The sequence below is a fragment of the Staurois parvus genome, unplaced genomic scaffold (genome assembly GCF_062004578.1).
Source record: "Staurois parvus isolate SC_StPar_1 unplaced genomic scaffold, SC_StPar_1.0 ptg000746l, whole genome shotgun sequence".
Lineage (NCBI taxonomy): Eukaryota > Metazoa > Chordata > Amphibia > Anura > Ranidae > Staurois > Staurois parvus.
The window spans coordinates 6,017,033-6,038,032 of NW_028318542.1; the positions used below are offsets into that span (position 1 = coordinate 6,017,033).

The 21,000-nt window shown below is 41.3% G+C and overlaps 1 protein-coding gene across 1 annotated transcript; it reads right to left on the reverse strand.

The window, feature by feature from the left end:
* Window positions 1-12,911: 12,911 nt before the first annotated feature.
* LOC149445165 (uncharacterized) lies at window positions 12,912-17,464 on the reverse strand. The gene has a single exon (XM_089654223.1). It carries the CDS (start codon window positions 17,397-17,399, stop codon window positions 14,820-14,822), a length of 2,580 nt encoding a protein of 859 aa, XP_089510349.1. The 5' UTR covers window positions 17,400-17,464; the 3' UTR covers window positions 12,912-14,819.
* Window positions 17,465-21,000: the final 3,536 nt, after the last annotated feature.

The following is a 21,000-nucleotide window of genomic DNA, read 5'->3' on the forward strand; positions in this document are numbered from 1 at the left end:
AAAGTGCAGCACACGTACAGCTCAGTACACTGTCCATGCATGTCATTATACACAGTGCAGGTCAGTACACTGTCCATGCATGTCACTATACACAGTGCAGGTCAGTACACTGTCCATGCATGTCACTATACACAGTGCAGCACACGTACAGCTCAGTACACTGTCCATGCATGTCACTATACACAGTGCAGCACACGTACAGCTCAGTACACTGTCCTTGCATGTCACTATACACAGTGCAGCACACGTACAGTTCAGTACACTGTCCATGCATGTCACTATACAAAGTGCAGCACACGTACAGCTCAGTACACTGTCCATGCATGTCACTATACACAGTGCAGGTCAGTACACTGTCCATGCATGTCACTATACACAGTGCAGCACACGTACAGCTCAGTACACTGTCCATGCATGTCACTATACACAGTGCAGCACACGTACAGCTCAGTACACTGTCCATGCATGTCACTATACACAGTGCAGCACACGTACAGCTCAGTACACTGTCCATGCATGTCAATATACACAGTCCAGCACACGTACAGCACAGTACACTGTCCATGCATGTCACTATACACAGTGCAGCACACGTACAGCTCAGTACACTGTCCATGCATGTCACTATACACAGTGCAGCACACGTACAGCTCAGTACACTGTCCATGCATGTCACTATACACAGTGCAGCACACGTACAGTTCAGTACTGTCCATACATGTCAGAAAGTGTCTGAAAACATGTGAATGTGTGAGGAGCAATGCCTCATGGGAAGTGCCACGCCTACTCAAAGCTGATATGGGGCAGAAAAGGGGGCAGGGCTTGATCTAAGTTCGGCTTGAGAGGCAGCCAATCAGGTGCGTAGCGTGAAAGCTGAGCTCGAGGCTCAGTTTGCGATTGGCCAACTACAGGGCGGTTGGGTTTGGGTGAGCTCTGTGTAAGAAAACAAATTGCGCCCACTTTCATGTCTTCCTACATCAATGCGTGCGGCCGCTTAGAGAGAAGAAAGCGAATAGTCACTACAGGAAGGGGCGGGAACTTACGGAAGCCGAGTCGCCCTTTTTTGATAAGGGTCTGTTTAATCTGAATTGCCTTGTTTAATGTGAACTGCCTTGTTGAACCACTAGCCTACAGGGCACTTATACCCCCTTCCTGCCCAGGCCAATTTCCAGCTTTCAGCGCTGTCGCACTTTGACAATTGCGCAGTCATGCAACATTGTACCCATATGAAATTTTCATCATTTTTCTTTGTGACAGATAGAGCTTTATTTTGGTGGTATGTAATCACCTCTGGGTTTTTTATTTTTTCTTAAACCAAAAACCACTGAAAATTTTGAACAAAAATGTTTTTTCTTAGTTTTTGTTATAAAATATTGTAAATAAGTGATTTTTCTTCTTCAATGATGTGTGCTAATGAGGCTGCACTGATGGGCACTGATAGGCTGCACTGATGAGGAGGCACTGGTAGGTGGCACTGATGGGCATTGACAGGCATCACTGATGGGCACTGATAGGCAGCACTGATATGCGGCACTGATAGGCGGCACAGACTGGCACTGATAGGTGGCACTCATGCACACTGATTGGCGGTGTGGCAGGCGCAGCACCCTTTGGTGCCTAGTGCGCTGTGGCATTAGAAAAATTATGCAATTGCTGTTTCTTTGTTTGAGTAGACTGACTTTACTCTGTAATTCCTCCAATGCCGCTCTATGGATGCAGTAGGTTTAAAGAGCACACCGAATACTTTAGTTAACTTCTTTAATAACTTCAATCTTCTTCATATAACTGCTTACAATGGCTTGTTTCTTTCATATTACAATGGTTTAATTTGTATTACATTGGGTTGATTCAATAGCTTATCTCGATAGATTCGATAGATTCAATTGGATTATGATTACTCTACAGTGACTTGATTCGTTTAATTCGTAAGTTCGGTGGAACTACAAGTAAACACATACAACAGTTTTTACATACAGATCTACCTGCATTACTAAACAACAGAGGAACACACAAGTGCATTAAATACCTATTTGGCCTTCTCTGCCTCCATAAAGCTTTTCTGATTGGAACTGTCTGTTTCCTCTTCTGTCTGGTGAGCATGTGTCTCTAGAAAATCCTAGCAGGGAGTTTTACACAGGAATAGATGTGAAACTGGCTGGGATTGGTTAAGGCTCTGTACAGTGTGAGGCTGTCTGTGATTGGCTCATCTTTAACCCGTAAAGGCATATTTTCCTTTTCTGCTTCTGCTAACACAATGAATATATAAATGTCATATAACAATCAAAGACATAAATCACAGCAATGATTCTGCTTTTGGCTTTAACATATGCACATATATACTGTACTGAGGTTATTGGCAGGTTTGGTATACACATATATGTGAACCATATTAACAACCTAGGACTGGTCTTAGCTGGCCAGCTACAGGCGGCACTGACTGGCACTGATGGGTGACACTGAAAGGCAGCTCAGATGGGCACTGATATGTGGCATTGATGTGACACTGGTACGAGACACTGACATAAGGCAATGATGGACACTGACAGGTGGCACTGATCATCAGGGCACACTGATCATCAGTGCCCTGATGATCAGTGTACATGTCCCCTCCGCTGAAAGCCGATTACCGGCTGTCCTCTCCTCTCGAGCTGTCAGCGTGACAGCTCGACAGGAGAGAAATGCCGATAACCGGCATTTCCCTGTTTACATGTGATCAGCTGTGATTGGATTGGTGCACCGCCGATCGCCGCACTGCACGTTCCCTTAGCCGCGCATGCGCAGTGAGAATGGGAGGACGTCATATGAAGTCCTCCGAGAACAAGAGAACCACCTTGAGCCCGTCATATTACTCTATGGCGGGCGGGCAGGCGGTGGTTAATGTGAACTGCCGTGTTTGATGTGAACTGTCGTGTTTTATGTGAACTGCCATTGAGCTGAACTGCCGTTGAGCTAAACTGCCTTGTTTAATATGAACTGCCTTTGAGCTGAACTGCCTTGTTTAACCAACTCCCGCCCGCCATATAGTCCAATGATGGGTGCAAGGTGGTTCTCTCTTTCTGAGAGGACGTCATATGACGTCCTCCCATTCTCACCGCGCATGCGTGGCTCAGGGAGCCTCGGACATAGTGGATCACCGATCACGGAAAGAGCCGAAGATGTCGGCTCGATCATGTGATCAGCTGTGTCCAATCACAGCTGATCACATGTAAACACAGAAATGGCGGTTATCGGCATTTCTCTCCTCTCGAGCTGTCACGCTGACAGCTTGAGAGGAGAGGAGAGACGATAATCGGCTTTCCACGGAGGGGACATGTACACTGCTCATCAAGGCACTGATGATCAGTGTAGCCCCAGCAGTGCCAGCTGTCTGTGTCGATCAGTGCCACATGCCAGTGCCTATCAGTGCCACATCAATGCCACATATCAGTGCCCATATGACCTGCCTTTCAGTGTCATCCATCAGTGCCAGTCAGTGCCACCTATCAATGCCAATCAGTGCCACCTATCAGTGCTGCCAGTCAGTGCAACCTATAAGTGCCAGTCAGTGCCGCCTAACAGTGCCATGTATCAGTGATGCCTGTCAATGCCCATCAGTGCCACCTATCAGTGCCCAACAGTGCAGCCTCATTAGCGCACATCAGTGAAGGAGAAAAATCACTTATTTACAAAAATTTTTAACAAAAAATTTTCAGTGGTTTTTGGTTTGTTTAAGAAAAAATAAAAAAACTCTGAGGTGATTAAATACCACCAAAAGAAAGCTCTGTCACAAAAAAATGATAAAACTTCATATGGGTAAAGTGTTGCATGACCGCGCAATTGTCATTCAAAGTGCGACAGCACTGGAAGCTGGAATTTGGCCTGGCAGTAAGGGGGTATAAGTGCCCTGTAGGCTAGTGGTTAATCTGAACTGCCTTGTTCAATCTGAACTTCCTTGTTTGAGCTGAACTGCCTTGTTTGAGCTGAACTGCCTTGTTTGAGCTGAACTGCCTTGTTTGAGCTGAACTGCCATTGATCTGAACGACCTTGTTTGAGCTGAACGGCCTTGTTTGAGCTGAACTGCCTTGTTTAATCTGAACTGCCATTGATCTGAACGACCTTGTTTGAGCTGAACGGCCTTGTTTCTATTATAAAATATTGCAAACAGGTAATTTTTCTACTTCACTGATGTGCGATAATGAGGTGGCACTGATAGGAGGCACTGAGAGGCGGCATTGACAGGCTACACTGATAGGCGGCACTGCAGGGCACAGGTGGGTGGCACTGCTAGGTCACTGCTGGGTGTCACTGATGGGCCTTGATCATCAGTGCCGATCACTTTCCGGTTATCGGCAGTACTTTCCTCATGCTGTGACAATGTGAGGAAAGTGCAGCCGATAATCGACAACTGTATTTACCTGGTGATCTACTGTGTCATTGGACGCAGCTGATCACATGCTAAAAGGCTGCTGTGATTGGCCGTTTACCTTATCACATGATCAGCTGTGTCCGTATGGGGGCGTGTTCTGGAATGACATCCATGGGCGTTGTCCCAGAACTAGACAACCGCGCTGTAGCCGTCTTTCGGCTATACCGTGGTAAGGAAGAGGTTAATTAATACTCCAAGATATATATATCACCATTTGTAGACAATATAACTTTCATGCAAACCAATCAATATACACTTATTGGGATTTTTGTTAACCAAAGACATGTAACAGAATATATTTTGGCCTAAATTAAGAATTTTTTCCCCCAATTTTTTTATGGGATATGTTTTATAGCAAAAACCTTCTTTTTTAATTTTGGGCATTGTTCAGTTATAAAAAAATAAACCCAGCGATGATCAAATACCACCAAAAGAAAGCGGTGTGTGAAAAAAAGGATATAAATTCCATTTGTATGCAGTGTTGCATGACCGCACAACTGTCATTTGAAGTAGCGCAGCGCCGTATAGCAAACAATGGCCTAGGGCAGGATTGGGGGTGGGGGGGTTGGGGATAAATCTTCCGAAGGGCAAGTGGTTTCGTTTCCATAACCAGTTCCCAACCATGCTATAGCCAAAAGCCATCTACAATGCGGTTGGCTAGTTCTGGGAGGGCATCCATGGACGTCCACCCAGAACCACACCCCGCACGCACGATCTGTGATCGCTGTGTCCTTTGGACACAGCTGATCACATGACTAAGGAATGGGCCAATCACAGATGCTTTTACCATGCGACCAGTTGCGTCCAATCACAGCTGATCACCGGGTAAATAGGAAATGGTGGTTATCAGTAGTCCTCCCCTTCCGCTGACAGCGCATGAGGAGAGCTGGTATGCGGCATGTCGCAGGGGAACATGTACACTGATCATCAGGGCACTGATAGTAGGTGTCCTGGTGATTAGTGTAGCCCCATCAGTGCAGCCAATAGTGCCCAACAGTTGAATCAGTGCCACCTAACAGTGCCCATCAGTGAAGGAGAAAAATTACTTGTTTACAAAACATTTTATTAGAAACTAAGAAAAACGATTTTTCCCCTCAAAATTTGTGGTCTTTTTTAGTTTATCAAAAAATAAAACCCCCAGTGGTGAATAAATACCACCAAAAGAAAGCTCGGTCTAAAAAAAATGATAAAAAAGTAGTTTGGGTCCAGTGTTGCATGACCGCACAATTGTCAAAGTATGAGGGCGCTGAAAGCTGAACATTGGTAAGAGGGAGGGGGTAAAGCGCCCGGCAGGCAAGTGGTTAAAGCCAGGAAATAGGGAAGCGGCACGCTGAATGATGCTTTGTGAATGGGGACACGAAACTAACAGAAAGACGTTGTCCTAGTCCGTGTGCTACAGAGGAATCCTGGGAAAGCAACATGGCTCCAATCATCAACACACCACACACATCCAATGCAATGTACACTAGGCCGGCACACCCCTCCACACACGGTGGTTGGGGAGCGGACTGTACAATCACACGGTGACCCCATCCTCCAGCGTTAGGTAACCTGCTACACGGCACGGCAAGCAGCACACACCCCGCACCATCGCCCCTCCATTGCAGGACAGCCCGATCATGTGACCAAACATCACTCCCGCCCCTTCAACGACACAGGATAATAACCAATAGCTGGCAATGTCTGCACCGCCGCTGTCCAATAGCCGAATATTAGACAAGGGGGTCTGGCTGCATACTGGAGCTCCAATTTCCACAGGAAACATGTGACCTCCACTCCTTTAAATGAACTTTAATGTAAAAAAATGGCTGCAAACTGGAGCTCCATTCGACAGGAAACATGTGACCTCCACTCAAACGTTTTTTAAATAAACTTTAATGTAACGTTTCCTGTCGAGCTCCAGCCTGCAGCCATTGGTTGTTTGTTACATTACAGTTCGTTTAAAAAAAAAAAAAAAGTGGAGTGTAGGTCACATGATATAGCGGGACTGCAGCGGGCATTCTGACACTGTGCACTATACACAGTGCAGCACACGTACAGCTCAGTACACTGTCCATGCATGTCATTATACACAGTGTAGCACACGTACAGCTCAGTACACTGTCCATGCATGTCACTATACACAGTGCAGCACACGTACAGCTCAGTACACTGTCCATACATGTCACTATACACAGTGCAGCACACGTACAGCTCAGTACACTGTCCATTCATGTCACTATACACAGTGCAGCACACGTACAGCTCAGTACACTGTCCATACATGTCACTATACACAGTGCAGCACACGTACAGCTCAGTACACTGTCCATTCATGTCACTATACACAGTGCAGCACACGTACAGCTCAGTACACCGTCCATACATGTCACCATACAGTGCAGCACACGTACAGTTCAGTACTGTCCATACGTGTCAGAAAGTGTCTTGAGAACGTGAATGTGTGAGGAGCAATGCCTCATGGGAAGTGCCACACCTACTGAAAGCTGATATGCAGCAGGAAAAGGGGGCGGGGCTTGATCTAAGTTCGGCTTGAGATGCAACCAATCAGGTGCGTGGTGCGAAAGCTGAGCTTTTGAGGCTCAGTCTGCGATTGGCCAACTACAGGGCGGTTGTGTTTGGGTGATCAAACAGAAATTCCTCCCTGTCAGTTGCAGTGTGGAGGAGGGGGCGGGGACTCCATGGCTGTTAAGGTAAGAAAATATAGCCCATGCCTACTCAAAGCTGATAGGCGGCAAGAAAAGGGGGTGGGGCTTGATCTAACTTTGGCTTGAGATTCAACCAATCAGGTGCATGGTGTGAAAGCTGAGCTTTTGAGGCTCAGTCTGCGATTGGCCAACTACAGGGCGGTTGTGTTTGGATGATTATACATAAATTCCTCCCTGTCAGCTGCAGCGTGGAGGAGGGGGCGGGGACTCCATGGCTGTTAAGGTAAGAAAATATAGCCCATGCCTACTCAATGCTGATAGGCGGCAAGAAAAAGGGGCGGGGCTTGATCTAACTTTGGCTTGAGATGCAACCAATCAGGTGCATGGTGTGAAAGCTGAGCTTTTGAGGCTCAGTCTGCGATTGGCCAACTACAGGGCGGTTGTGTTTGGATGATCACACAGAAATTCCTCCCTGTCAGCTGCAGTGTGGAGGAGGGGGCGGGGACTCCATGGCTGTTAAGGTAAGAAAATATAGCCCATGCCTACTCAAAGCTGAAAGGGGGCGGGGCTTGATCTAACTTTGGCTTGAGATGCAGCCAATCAGGTGTGTGGTGCGAAAGCTGAGCTCGAGGCTCAGTCTGCGATTGGCCAACTACAGGGCGGTTGTGTTTGGATGATCACACAGAAATTCCTGCCCGTCAGCTGCAGCGTGGAGGAGGGGGCGGGGACTCCGAGGCTGTTAAGGCAAGAATACACAGGCCACACCTACTCAACCTCATGGCAGGGACGACCAGCGATTAGCAGACGGACGACCAGCAGACAGGGACGACCACGGCTCTCAGGTAGGGACACGGCAGGCTTGCAGGGTCTTGGCTGTGGGGTCGGTTTAATGTGAACTGCCTTGTTTAACCATTTGAATACCGGGCAATTTTCCCCCTTCCTGCCCAGGCCAGTTTTCAGGTTTCAGCGCTCTCACATTTTGAATGACAATTGCGCGGTCATACAACATTGTACCCAAACTAAAATTTTATCATTTTCTTCGCACAACTAGAGCTTTCTTTTGGTGGTATTTATTCACCGCCGAGGTTTTTATTTTTTGCTAAATTATCAAAAAAAGACCAAAAATTTTGAAAAAAAACACGTTTTTCTTTGTTTCTGTTATAAAAGTTTGCAAATAAATAATTGTTCTTCATAAATTTAGGCCGAGATGTATTCTGCTACATGTCTTTGGTGAAAATATCCCAAATTAGGATGTATTTTTTAGTTTGTAGGAAAGTTATAGAGTTCACAAACTATGGTATAGATCTGAATATTGATCAATCCTGAAGTACTGACGGCAATCTAATTTATTGAGGTCCAAGAATGTCAGAACAGTACAGATATCCCCCAAATGACCCCTTTTTGCAGAGCAGACAGTCCGACGTACTTCATAAGAGGCATGGCGAGTTTTTTGAAGTTGTATTTTTTTTGTCATAATTTTTCGGAAAATGAAAAAATGCAAAAAATTATTTGCACTTATTTTTTTACATACTGTCACCAGTGCAGTACAGCATCTTCATATAACTGCTGATTAGGGACACTGACTGGTGACAGTATGAAAAAAAATACTTATATCTTTTTTTTAATTTTTTAAAAACACTTATTATTTTTAATTTTTTATTAATTTTTTTTCTTTTTTTAAGATTTTTTTTTTCATATTTCACTATGTCCAAAGTAGTACAATGTTACTATAGTAACATTGTACTACTTTGGGGAAGTGATCAGTATTTTTTTATTTTTTTTACACACTTTGCTTATAGCAAAGAGTTTACCTGAATGACATCAATTCATTCAGGGTTTTTGTTTTTTTTTTGTGCTTAGCTGTGATTTGGCCACAGCTAATCACATGACATGTGCATGTGATCGCTGTGACCATTCACAGCTAGACAGTAGTATACAATGGATGGCATGAATGAAGCCATCCATTGTATACAACTGTCACGTGACCTGCTGTGATTGGTCACAGCAGGTCACACGGTACCGGCAACGGGGCCGATACTCAGATCTGTCATCGGCTGTGTCCGAGGTACACGGCCGGTGACAGATCGCGCAGCTGTCCGGCTCTGCAAGTACGAAAAGTGCGCATGTGCGGGAGGACGCCATTTGGCGTCCAACCCGGAAATCCAATAGATTTTGCCGGCCGCCTTTTGGCTATTGGCCAGGCGTGTATTGGTTAACCGCTAGCCTACAGGGCACTTATACCCCCTTTCTGCCCAGGCCAATTTCCAGTTTCACTATTTTTTTTTTACATACTGTTACCAGTGCAGTACAGCATCATCATATAACTGGCATGGCGGTGATCAGGGACACTGAGTGGTGACAGTATCAAAAAAAATATATATATATTTTTTTTATTTTATTTATTATTTTTTATTAATTTTGTTTTCTTTTTTTTAACATTTTTTTTTATATATTTCACTATGACTAAAGTAGTACAATGTTACTTTAGTAACATTGTACTACTTTGGGGAAGTGATCAGTATTTTTTTATTTTTATTTTTTTACACAATTTGCTTATAGCAAAGAATTACTTTGCTATAAGCAAGCATTTACCTGAATGACATCGATTCATTCAGGGTTTTTTTTTTGTGCTTAGCTGTGATTTGGTCACCCTAATGTTCACCCTACCTTCCTTCACATGGCAATTTCATTACAATCCCGCAAAGAGATGGCCCAATCCAGCAGAGACATCCCCAAAATCCAGCACAGAGACAGTCCCCATCCAGCAAACAGGCAGTCCCAATCAAAGCATGGAGATAAAAACCAGCACGGCCCCTAATAAAACAACACACAGTAAGCACAAAACAGTACACAGCTAACCCTTTGATCGCCCGGATATTAACCCCTTCCTGCCCAGTGTATTAGTGCTTTTTATTAGCATTGGTTTCTGTATTAGTGTCATTGGAAATGTCAGTGGCAGTTGATTCTCACCCAGTGCCAGAATGCCCACCAAAGTCGCTGATTACCGCCATTACTAGTATAAAAAATTAACCACTTGTCTACTGGGCACTTATGGCCCCTTCCTGCCCAGGCCAATTTTCAGCTTGCAGCGTTGTCACACTTTGACAATTTTGCGGTCATGCAACACTGTACCCATATGAAAGTATTGCAGCGCCATATAGCAAACAATGGCCTGGGCAGGATTGGGTGAGGGGTTGGGGGTAAATCTTCCGAAGGGCACGTGGTTTTGTTTCCATAGAAGGGAAAGCTGGGCATGATATTAACCAGTTACCAACCATGCTATAGCCAAAAAACAGCTACAGCGCGGTTGGCTAGTTCTGGGAGGGCATCCATGGAGGTCCACCCAGAACAACACCCCGCGTGCACGATCTGTGATCGCTGTGTCCTTTGGACACAGCTGATCACATGACTAAGGAATGGGCCAATCACAGATGCTTTTACCATGTGACCAGTTGCGTCCAATCACAGCTGATCACCGGGTAAATAGGAAATGGTGGTTATCAGTAGTCCTCTCCTTCCGCTGACAGCGCATGAGGAGAGCTGGTATGCGGCATGTCGCAGGGGAACATCTACACTGATCATCAGGGCACTGATAATCCGTGTCCTGGTGATTAGTGTAGCCCCAGCAGTGCAGCCAATAGTGCCCAACAGTTGAATCAGTGCCACCTAACAGTGCCCATCAGTGAAGGAGAAAAATTACGTGTTTACAAAACATTTTATTAGAAACTAAGAAAAACGATTTTTCCCCTCAAAATTTGTGGTCTTTTTTAGTTTATCAAAAAATAAAACCCCCAGTGGTGAATAAATACCACCAAAAGAAAGCTCGGTCTAAAAAAAATGATAAAAAAGTAGTTTGGGTCCAGTGTTGCATGACCGCACAATTGTCAAAGTATGAGGGCGCTGAAAGCTGAACATTGGTAAGGGGGAGGGGGTAAAGCGTCCGGCAGGCAAGTGGTCAAGTGGTTAAGTCTCCACAAGTAGGCGGAGCTACGGATGGCGGGATTAATCTAGTCTATGGGTGTATGAAGGAGGAGATTGAGGAGGTGGGAAAAGGACTGGGACCGATCCGCCCTGTATGGTTCTCCCTGCAGAAGGTGAAAACTAGCGATTCGGACTGGGCTGTCAATAGGATCGGATCCAGTCCGCCGTTCAGCGAAGGCGGTTCTAATGGGAGGAATCACTGGGCCAGAATGGATGTTCCCGGTCATGATCTGCAATCTGTGGGCGATGGGGACAGGATGTGACATGTATGTGCAGATCTTCCACAGGATCGATCTTCTGCCAATTGACGTGTGTGTGTCCGCAGCATTAGAAATCGTGCAGATGATGGCGGGATGACTGTGCTGTCACTTTATTCCTGTAGTAGAGGCTCTCCAGGGCTGGGGAATGGCTTTCTATCAAACTCAGGCTGCACTGATCTCACCCACTTGTCCTCCAGAGATTTACCCCCCCCCCCCCTTCCTGATCAGGCCATTTTTTGTGATACAGTGTTGTGTTACTTTGACTGACAATTGCGCGGTCATGCAACGCTGTGTCCTTTTTTTCCCCACAAATACAGCTTTCTTTTGGTTGTATTTGATCACCTGTGTGTTTTCTAAATTTTGCACTATAAACAAAAAAGACCAACAATTTTGAAAAACAAATGATATTTTTGACTTTTTGCTATAAAACATGTCCAGTAAAAATCTAATTTCATCATAAATGTAGGCCAAAATGTATTCTGCGACATGTCTTTGCTAATAAATATCCCAATACGTGTAAATGAATTGGTTTACATGAAAGTTATAGTGTCTACAGATGGCGGGATATGTACTGGATTTTTAATGGTTTTATAAACCAGAAATGGCGGCGATCAGCGACTTATAGCGTGACTGCAGCGGACATTCTGACACTGTGCACTATACACAGTGCAGCACACGTACAGCTCAGTTCACTGTCCATGCATGTCACTATACACAGTGCAGGTCCGTACACTGTCCATGCATGTCACTATACACAGTGCAGCACACGTACAGCTCAGTACACTGTCCATGCATGTCACTATACACAGTACAGCACACGTACAGCTTGGTACACTGTCCATGTATGTCACTATACACAGTGCAGGTCAGTACACTGTCCATACATGTCACTATACACAGTGCAGCACACGTACAGCTCAGTACACTTTCCATGCATGTCACTATACACAATGCAGCACACGTACAGCTCAGTACACTGTCCATGCATGTCACTATACACAGTGCATGTCAGTACACTGTCCATGCATGTCACTATACACAGTGCAGCACACGTACAGCTCAGTACACTGTCCATGCATGTCACTATACACAGTGCAGCACACGTACAGTTCAGTACACTGTCCATGCATGTCACTATACAAAGTGCAGCACACGTACAGCTCAGTACACTGTCCATGCATGTCACTATACACAGTGCAGGTCAGTACACTGTCCATACATGTCACTATACACAGTGCAGCACATGTACAGCTCAGTACACTTTCCATGCATGTTACTATACACAATGCAGCACACGTACAGCTCAGTACACTGTCCATGCATGTCACTATACACAGTGCAGCACACGTACAGCTCAGTACACTGTCCATGCATGTCACTATACACAGTGCAGCACAGGTACAGTTCAGTACACTGTCCATGCATGTCACTATACAAAGTGCAGCACACGTACAGCTCAGTACACTGTCCATGCATGTCACTATACACAGTGCAGGTCAGTATAAAAAGGTTGGGAGAACCACAATCGGGCTCAGGGTAGGATTTCTGCTGCTGCTCCTAATTTTGAGATATGGATTGCGTGCACGCCGGAAAATAATTACACGGACAACTGTCCAGTACAACCACTTTCACATCATCTCATCTCTGTTTATTGCAGGGCGGTGCTTAACCTTTTATACATAGAGAACAATAGAGTATACGTCACTATTACGTATATACAGTCACATTCTGAAAGGCACATTTTGCTTGGTTGAAATATAGTAGAAATGTAGAAACTTGATGCTTGCTTCTCATCCCGTTATCTCTGTTCACTCCCCTTCACATTCCCAAAGTCTAAGTGAAATCATCTCAGTGCGAAGGGAGGGGTTGAGAGCATCGCTCTGAGCAAAACAAGTTAAGGAGGACTGCAAAGCCCAGCAGACAAAATATATATATATATATATACTCACAACACATATATTTAGAAATATAAAAAAGTATAAAAGTAAATATGTATAAAATGTATATTTTAAACAGAAAACAGAATAGGCATTTTACCAAATCCATCACAGTCCCCCCTTAAAATGACTATTTTACTCTGTCCCTATAAAGCCTAGCTCATCTGTCCTTATGTACCTTGGAACTCTTTTATGCTGTACGTTAGACGGGTGATGACTATTTCATCACCCCCCTTGCCACAGACTTTGTACATAAGGAAGTCAGATGCTATCCCTACAAAATTGTGAGATTGCTGTTGGTGGGGAGGGACTGTAGAGGAGTGAAAGGTTTATCCTCTTCCATCACAAAAGGGTCCTCCTCTTCTTGATGGAGAAATGTAGGTGTGCTGTTGTCTACAACCTTGCTTATTAACTTCTTTACAAATGATAGAATACAACATACAATCAGAGCTAAAAGAACTAGAATTATTAGTACAGTTACCCCTATTTGGGCGAGCACTTTTTGCCACCCACTCATCCAGCTAAAATATTGATCCCACAGGTCTGAGATACCTGAGTTCTTCTTCAGCTCCACTGACAGATCTTCTAATTTTTTTATAGCTAGAGTAACCTTACCATTCGGGCCAGTATTGTCAGGAATATATGTATGTTAGATTTCCAGAGTTATGAAAAAACTCTATTAATATTTCTAGGTTCTTGTAGATGGTTGTGGGAAGAAATCCTTATGAAAGCCAGGTCAGTATGAGCAGTGTGACTTTATTTGATCACACACCAAAAATACAAAGTCAATAAAAAAACAGTAAATTCAGATATATGTAGCTTAAAATGAAATAAAAATAAAGAATAAATTGCCTTGGATATTAGGAAATAATGTAGTTCCTTTGCATAGCTTAGATAGAAGTTTTCTTGGCCTAGTTTAAGAAATGACCATGTGCTATTCTTTTGTTCTTTGTCCAAGCATGTGCTTTGAGTAATAGTGTGTGAAAAGAATGTCTCTGTGTGTGAGTGAATGAAGTGAAGTGTAGTCTATATGAGAAGTCTTCTGCCTCGTTCTTTGAAAAGCTGCATACTTAAAATGCATGAGAAATTAGGTCCTCCCATTAAGCTTTGTTTCAAATTCGCGGGCTTCTAAACTACTCCCATAATCACACCCAATTTGAATAGAAACATGTGTTCCCATTCAAACCACCAAGTCATTATCATGATTGACATACAGACTATGAGAAAGGTTTCTGAAGTTCTTATATTACATACAACTGTCAAAATCCATGATTTATGACTACAATTTAAACTCTCAGACTCATTAAAAGAATTCACAATATGGTATACATTACATGAGTATTTTAAAAGAAAACAGGACTTTAAACCTCTACTGATTACCTAGACTCAAACACAAATAATTCACATCTGACCACTGAAATACAAAACCTCACATTCACATCCAATTAAGAGGGAATATATTCTGCCAGCATATATTTCAAAAACTACTAAAGACCGAATTAAAGTTTGGATATTAAAAAATTAATATTACATTCCCCTCTGAAATATGAAATTCATATTAATTTATAACAAGCACACATCATTTATATCACAAACACTCAGGTTTTGATTTAGTAATCTCAAATGTATCATTATTTGTAACTGAGTCAGCATAACCAGAAAGTAGTTTCCTCTGAAGTATATCTTGTAATAGATTATCTCCTTTCCTAATTTCACTTCTAATTCGCTTATAGAAACTGTTCATTTTACACATCAAACATAATTGAAATATAATACATAATACGATAATAATAAAAATAATTATTACAGGATGTAATAAAATATTTCCTGCTGCAGATGCAATTGAAGTTTTTCCCAACATTGATACAGTACGTTTAAATTTTGACCACCAAGAATGACCTGAAAATTCAGACCATTCATGTTCTATATCTTTTAAATTCCCTTGTTCATGTTTAAATAATATTTCTGCTTTTTGAAGTTCATCTGATAATGCTATCAGTAAACCTTCATCTTTTTGAATAACATTTGCCCAATCTCTCCATGGGAATTCATCCACTTGAGATATATTGTACTGTATGGGAAGAGCACTTATATTTTTCATAAGCATGTTTGTTAAATTCATTCTCATCCCATTAACACTTATTGCTGAAATATCTCCTTCTATACAGAACAAACCTCGACTTAAATTTTCTGTATGTGTACAAGAAGAGAAGAAGGATTGAACCCTTTCTGAGTCAGACATAACTTGAAAACAAACTTTCTTTTTATCTACAATTGAGATTAACTCAGAAGTGGTTTTAACCTTTTCTATCCTTGCTGAACATAGAGTATGGTTATGGTAACAAGAATGAAATATACCTTTGTCTTGATTAGGTAGACAAATCACTTTAGACTGAAATTGTAAACATGAAGACAGATCTAATTGTTCTAACTCAAAATTATTATCAGTAAATGCAAAATCTGTATATTGCAGATGATAATATAGTAACTGTGTGTTGCTAACTGGTAATCCCAAGACAGTGATTGGAACCAACATTTGTTCTTTTCCTGCTACAGGAATCATTGAAGAACTATAACATATGTTCTGATAACATCCAATCCACTTATTTACCCACAGATCAGTATGGTTTATGGCATATACATACTCTCTTGGTAAATTTTGTACAATACCTATAGGAGTTATTCCACTTTGAAAAGCTTGAGCTATTATTTTAAAATTTGTGGAATATTCCATCTGAATTTCTAAACATGCTCTGGCTATATGGGAATGCTGTTCACTTGACATTAAATTAAGAGTAATATTCTCTAAGTGTAATATAGATGGACCCATAATATTGGCTGTTTTAATCACCATATTTTCCAATATTTGATTCAAGTTTCTTTGTACTTTAATACTATTGCTTCCCACTAAACCGGCTGTCTCGAGATCAGACTTTAGTGTACTAATGTCCATGCTATTTGTAATACTACCAATAGTACCTATTCCTCCTAAAATACCTTCAACTATACCACGTTTATTCCTGTGAGGATTCCTAATATCAGTACCAAACCATCTTTCAATACCTAATTCCATGTTAACCAGATGTTCTTTACATTGTGGAAACCTTGTTGAGATTTTCCATTCTGAAATGTTAAAGTTCCACACTATAATAACAAATTTTCCTTCTCTCAACAGAAGTCTGGTCTGGAAATGGTTAATTTGGAAGGGACTGGCTGGAATAAATGTCTTATCCGTACACTGTGTTCTTTTAGGAGATATTACAATTACATTTGTATTTACACATTTCTTTGGATAATTTTCTATTGATATGCAGCATTCATATATACCTGTATCATTAATTGATATAGTGTTTTGATGATACACAAAGTTATCATTATCCCAGTTCAAATTACCAAAAATACTTTTATGGATAACATCAGTTTTATCATGAAGAAAACTTCCCAAAAATTCACCATTCCTTTTCCAAGTTAATAATGAATTTTGAGGTAGGTGTATTTGTATATTACACATCAAATTCAGATTATCCTTTCCTTCTACAAGTCTTAATGATTGAGGAGATATTTTTATCTCTGGGACAATCAAATCTACCACAGTAACAATTACTTTGACTTTAGTTTGAACCAAAGCTCTTGTCACTTGGAAATCCCATATTTTCACTATGTCCTCTTTTTCATTACCATTAATATTCAAATGTTCAGGATCAAGAAAGTGTGAATAACTTTGTAATTGATACCAAATATCTGTTTTAGAACTTCCTATATTTCCAGTATTTAACATGTCTATGGAAATATCTCCTGACCAAATAGTAGGTTCATTTCCCTTTAAAACTATTAACCAGTATCCCATATTGGATAAATTACATTCAAAGTTACTAGTTTCGTTATTGATCCTATAAAATCCTTGCATTTTAACAAATTTTGATTTAGACTCTATTTTAGCTCTAACTTCAATATCATTATTATGAACGAAATACAATTCCGAACAACAAGTTCTCCCATAACCTATGCACATATATCCTAGCAAGTCTTCAGCTGTATTAATGTTACTGTCTTTAGGAAAAAATCTTTTGTTCCTAATAAGTGTAGTGTTTTTCTTATGTAGGGCTTCAGTCTTGTTAACTTCTGCATTGCTGGAAAAGTTTATGTTGTAGATTACTAATATTGTCATTGTCACTAAGAAAAAAATCAATCCTGTAATAAGTCTTTTCTTTCTACTGCTTTGATTTTCCTTATGTTCTTTTGTTGCAATGTTTATTTTTCTTTGGAGTCTGCGATGCTTTGTTTCTTCCGGATTATTGAAATCCATGTCTGCAAAAGAAATGCAGTATCATTATCTCGGTATAAACAATTTGCATTGGTCACTGTGCACCCACATTGTTTGTTGTCTGCGCGCATTTTTTACTGAATTAAGAGGTCTTTGCACTTGTACCATTACTCCTTGAACATCCAAAATATCAAATGGACCTTCCCAGTTGCTTTGCCATGGTCCAGTTTTTCTGAAAGTTTTTACCATTACTTGTTCTCCTTTTCCGAACTTAGAAGAATGTGGAGGAACCATTTTTTGCATGCGAGTAGCTGCATGTGGTACAATAGTGTTCAGATTGTCTTGCAACATCTGTAACCACTTTGTTTTTTCTATTGCCTCTTTTTGCGGCGTTGACAAAAACGGTTCATGGGGAAAAACAATACGCATTTTCCTTCCTGTCATTAACTCAAAAGGAGAATACTGTGTTGCAGAAGATGTTGTACTTCTGACACTCATCAGAACCAATGGTACAGCATCAACCCAAGTATTTCCTCTGTCTAATAACATTTTTGCCATCCTTGATTTAACAGTCCTATTCATTCTTTCCACAATACCTGCAGATTGTGGATGATAGGGCACATGAAATCTCTGTTGTATACCCAAGATTTTACACATTGCCTGCATTATTTTACCTGTGAAGTGGGTTCCTCTGTCACTACTGAGGTTTGTTGGTATACCCCAGACTGGAAAAACATGATTAATTAGCATTTTAGCAGTTGTTAATGCATCATCTTTGCGAACAGGCAAGATTTCAATCCATTTTGAAAAAACATCAACTACAACTAAAGCATACCTGTACCCATTTTTACCTGTAGGTAACGGTCCTATATAGTCTAGTTGTAATGTGGACCATGGTCCATCTGCTGGAGGAGTTCTTTGTAATGGAGGTTTTTGACCCTTTGGTCGAGGATTCACTTGAGCACAGATTAGACAAGATTGAACTACACTGTCTACTGTTTCTTCCATTTTGTCCCAGTAAAATTTTTCCTTGAGTATTTCAAGCAATCTTTGTTTACCTATGTGACCTAGGCTTTCGTGATTGTACTTTGTAAATTCTACCTGTAGATGCTGCGGTATAACAGGACGCAGAAACCCGTTTAAGTCATGAAACAAAATTCCGTATTCACATACAAAGGGAAATTTTGGATCAACCTGAGAAGCAGAAAGAGATAGATCCCTTTTCTGTTCTTCTGCAAAGGAGGGAATCTGTGTGTCTGTCTTCCTAACAACATTAACTGAGACTGGTTCAGACTGCATCACTGGTACTCCATGTAAAGCTGCTTCCTTTGCTAAGAGATCAGCTGTTCTATTGCCTACACTCATCTCATCATTGTCCTTCCTATGAGATGGAATTTTTACAATTGCATAGGCAATAGGATTTTCCTCTGCTAGCTTAAAAATTGATTCAAGTGTCTCTTTGTGCACTAGGACTTTGTTAGATGCATCTACAAAACCTCTACGTTTCCAAATTGGTAAATAATCTGTCAGGGAACGTACAACATATGAACTGTCACTGTAGATCACTAATGGACTTCTATACTCTTCCTTGTCTAATGTCAACACAGTTTTTACTGCTTCAAGTTCTGCCCTTTGAGCTGAAAAATGTCCTGGCAATTTGTGCTGTATGGAATAATTACGCTCTGGATACCAAATTGAATATCCACTGTAATAATTACCTGACATACAGTATCTAGAACCATCAACAAATACAGGTTCATCAATTTTCTCTGCCTCTCTACGGAAAAGAGGAGAGGAAGTTTCTTGGACTTCACATAAACATTCATGTTCTAACCCGTTGTATTCCATCAACTGAGGTAGGACATACTTGGCATTATGTTCAACCTGTATTTGCTTAGGTGATAGAGCCAACAACCATTGAGAAAATCTTTGGTTGGAAACTCCCGGAACATTTTTCTCAAAAAGAAACTTCAAAGTGCTATGTGGAGTTTGTAGAATAATTTTGTTGAATCCTACAATATGCTCTGTTGCTTTTACTGCATAATGTACTCCCACAAGTTGTCTGACACAATCATCAAAACCTTTCTCTACTGGGGTAAGCAGACGTGAGAAGTATCCAAGACTTCTCCAGACTCCTCCCTGTTTCTGAATCAAGACAGCTGAGATTGCAGTTTCTGAAGCATGCACTTGCAAAGCAAATGGTGCTTGCTTATCAACAGTAGCCAAAGCTGGAGCTGTTTGCAAATCATTTTTCAACATCTCAAAAGCTTTTTGCTGTATTTCTGTCCAGGGACCAAATACATTTTCCTCATTGTACTTCAACAAATCATACAATGGTTTGGCTTTTTCTGCAAATGATTCGATAAAATCTCTAGAGAAATTTACCAAACCCAAAAACTGTCTCAGTGCTTTGAACGTTGTTGGTACAGGAAGTGACGCAATAGACTCAATTCTTTCCTGTAAAGGCTGTCTCTTTCCTGGACCAATCAAAACTCCAAGAAATTTTACTTCATTTTTCATGAGCTGAACTTTGCGTGTATTCAGCTTGAGACCTTCATCTTGCAGAAGTGTAAACAATTCTGCTAAGAGAGTCCTGTGTTCAGTGTCAGAATTCGTCATAAGCAAGATATCATCTACATATTGAATTAAACAATCAGGTCTAGAAAATTTAGACAAAACATTTGCTAATGCCTGATGTAAGATATACTTAGCAGAATGATATCCTTTTGGAAGACGTTTGAGACAATATTGCACATTTTTGTGGACAAATGAAAACTTGTATTGGCAACTCTCAGCCAATTTAATACTAAAAAATCCATTTGCAATGTCAAGAACAGAGAACACTTTCGCATTGGCATTTATTTGTGACATGATGTCTGGAGTTTCTGCCACAATGGGTGTACAACTTGGAGTGTATTTGTTTAGCATTCTTAGATCTATCAATAATCTATATGCACTAGGGTCATCACGCTTTGCCACTACCCACAAAGGATTATTAGTAACTGAATTAGCTTTCCTGATGATACCCTGTTCCAAAAATTCTTGTATGATTACTGATACAGGTTCATCAGATTCTGGCGGCAACTTGTATTGTTTTAATGGGGGATGGTCTTTGCCTTGAATATTAACTTCAATATTTTTGAACAGTCCAGCTTCATTTTTACCTTGACTCCACAGTTTTTTGTGTAGTTGTACTAACTGTTTCAATTCCAGATTATCTCCAGTATCTGGCCATTTATAGTCAGCATCAATTGCTTCTGTCAAACAGATGCTACCGACTTCACAATAATCTGTTGGGTCAATTACCATAGGCTTACGATTAGCAGAGCCTTGCCAAACAATGCCATTGGCTAAATCAAGTATCCACCCTCTTTGAGACAAAACATCAGCACCAATAATGTTCTCTGATCCTTGACAATACCAAAAGTCTATCTCCATTTGCGAACATCCTGGTATTTCAAAAGACACATTTTTACATTTTTTAGCTTGAACATCACCTTTTCCA

Excerpts from the sequence above, each read along its gene's own strand:
- LOC149445165 (XM_089654223.1), bottom strand. The coding sequence starts at position 17,399 with ATGACAATATTAGTAATCTACAACATAAACTTTTCCAGCAATGCAGAA.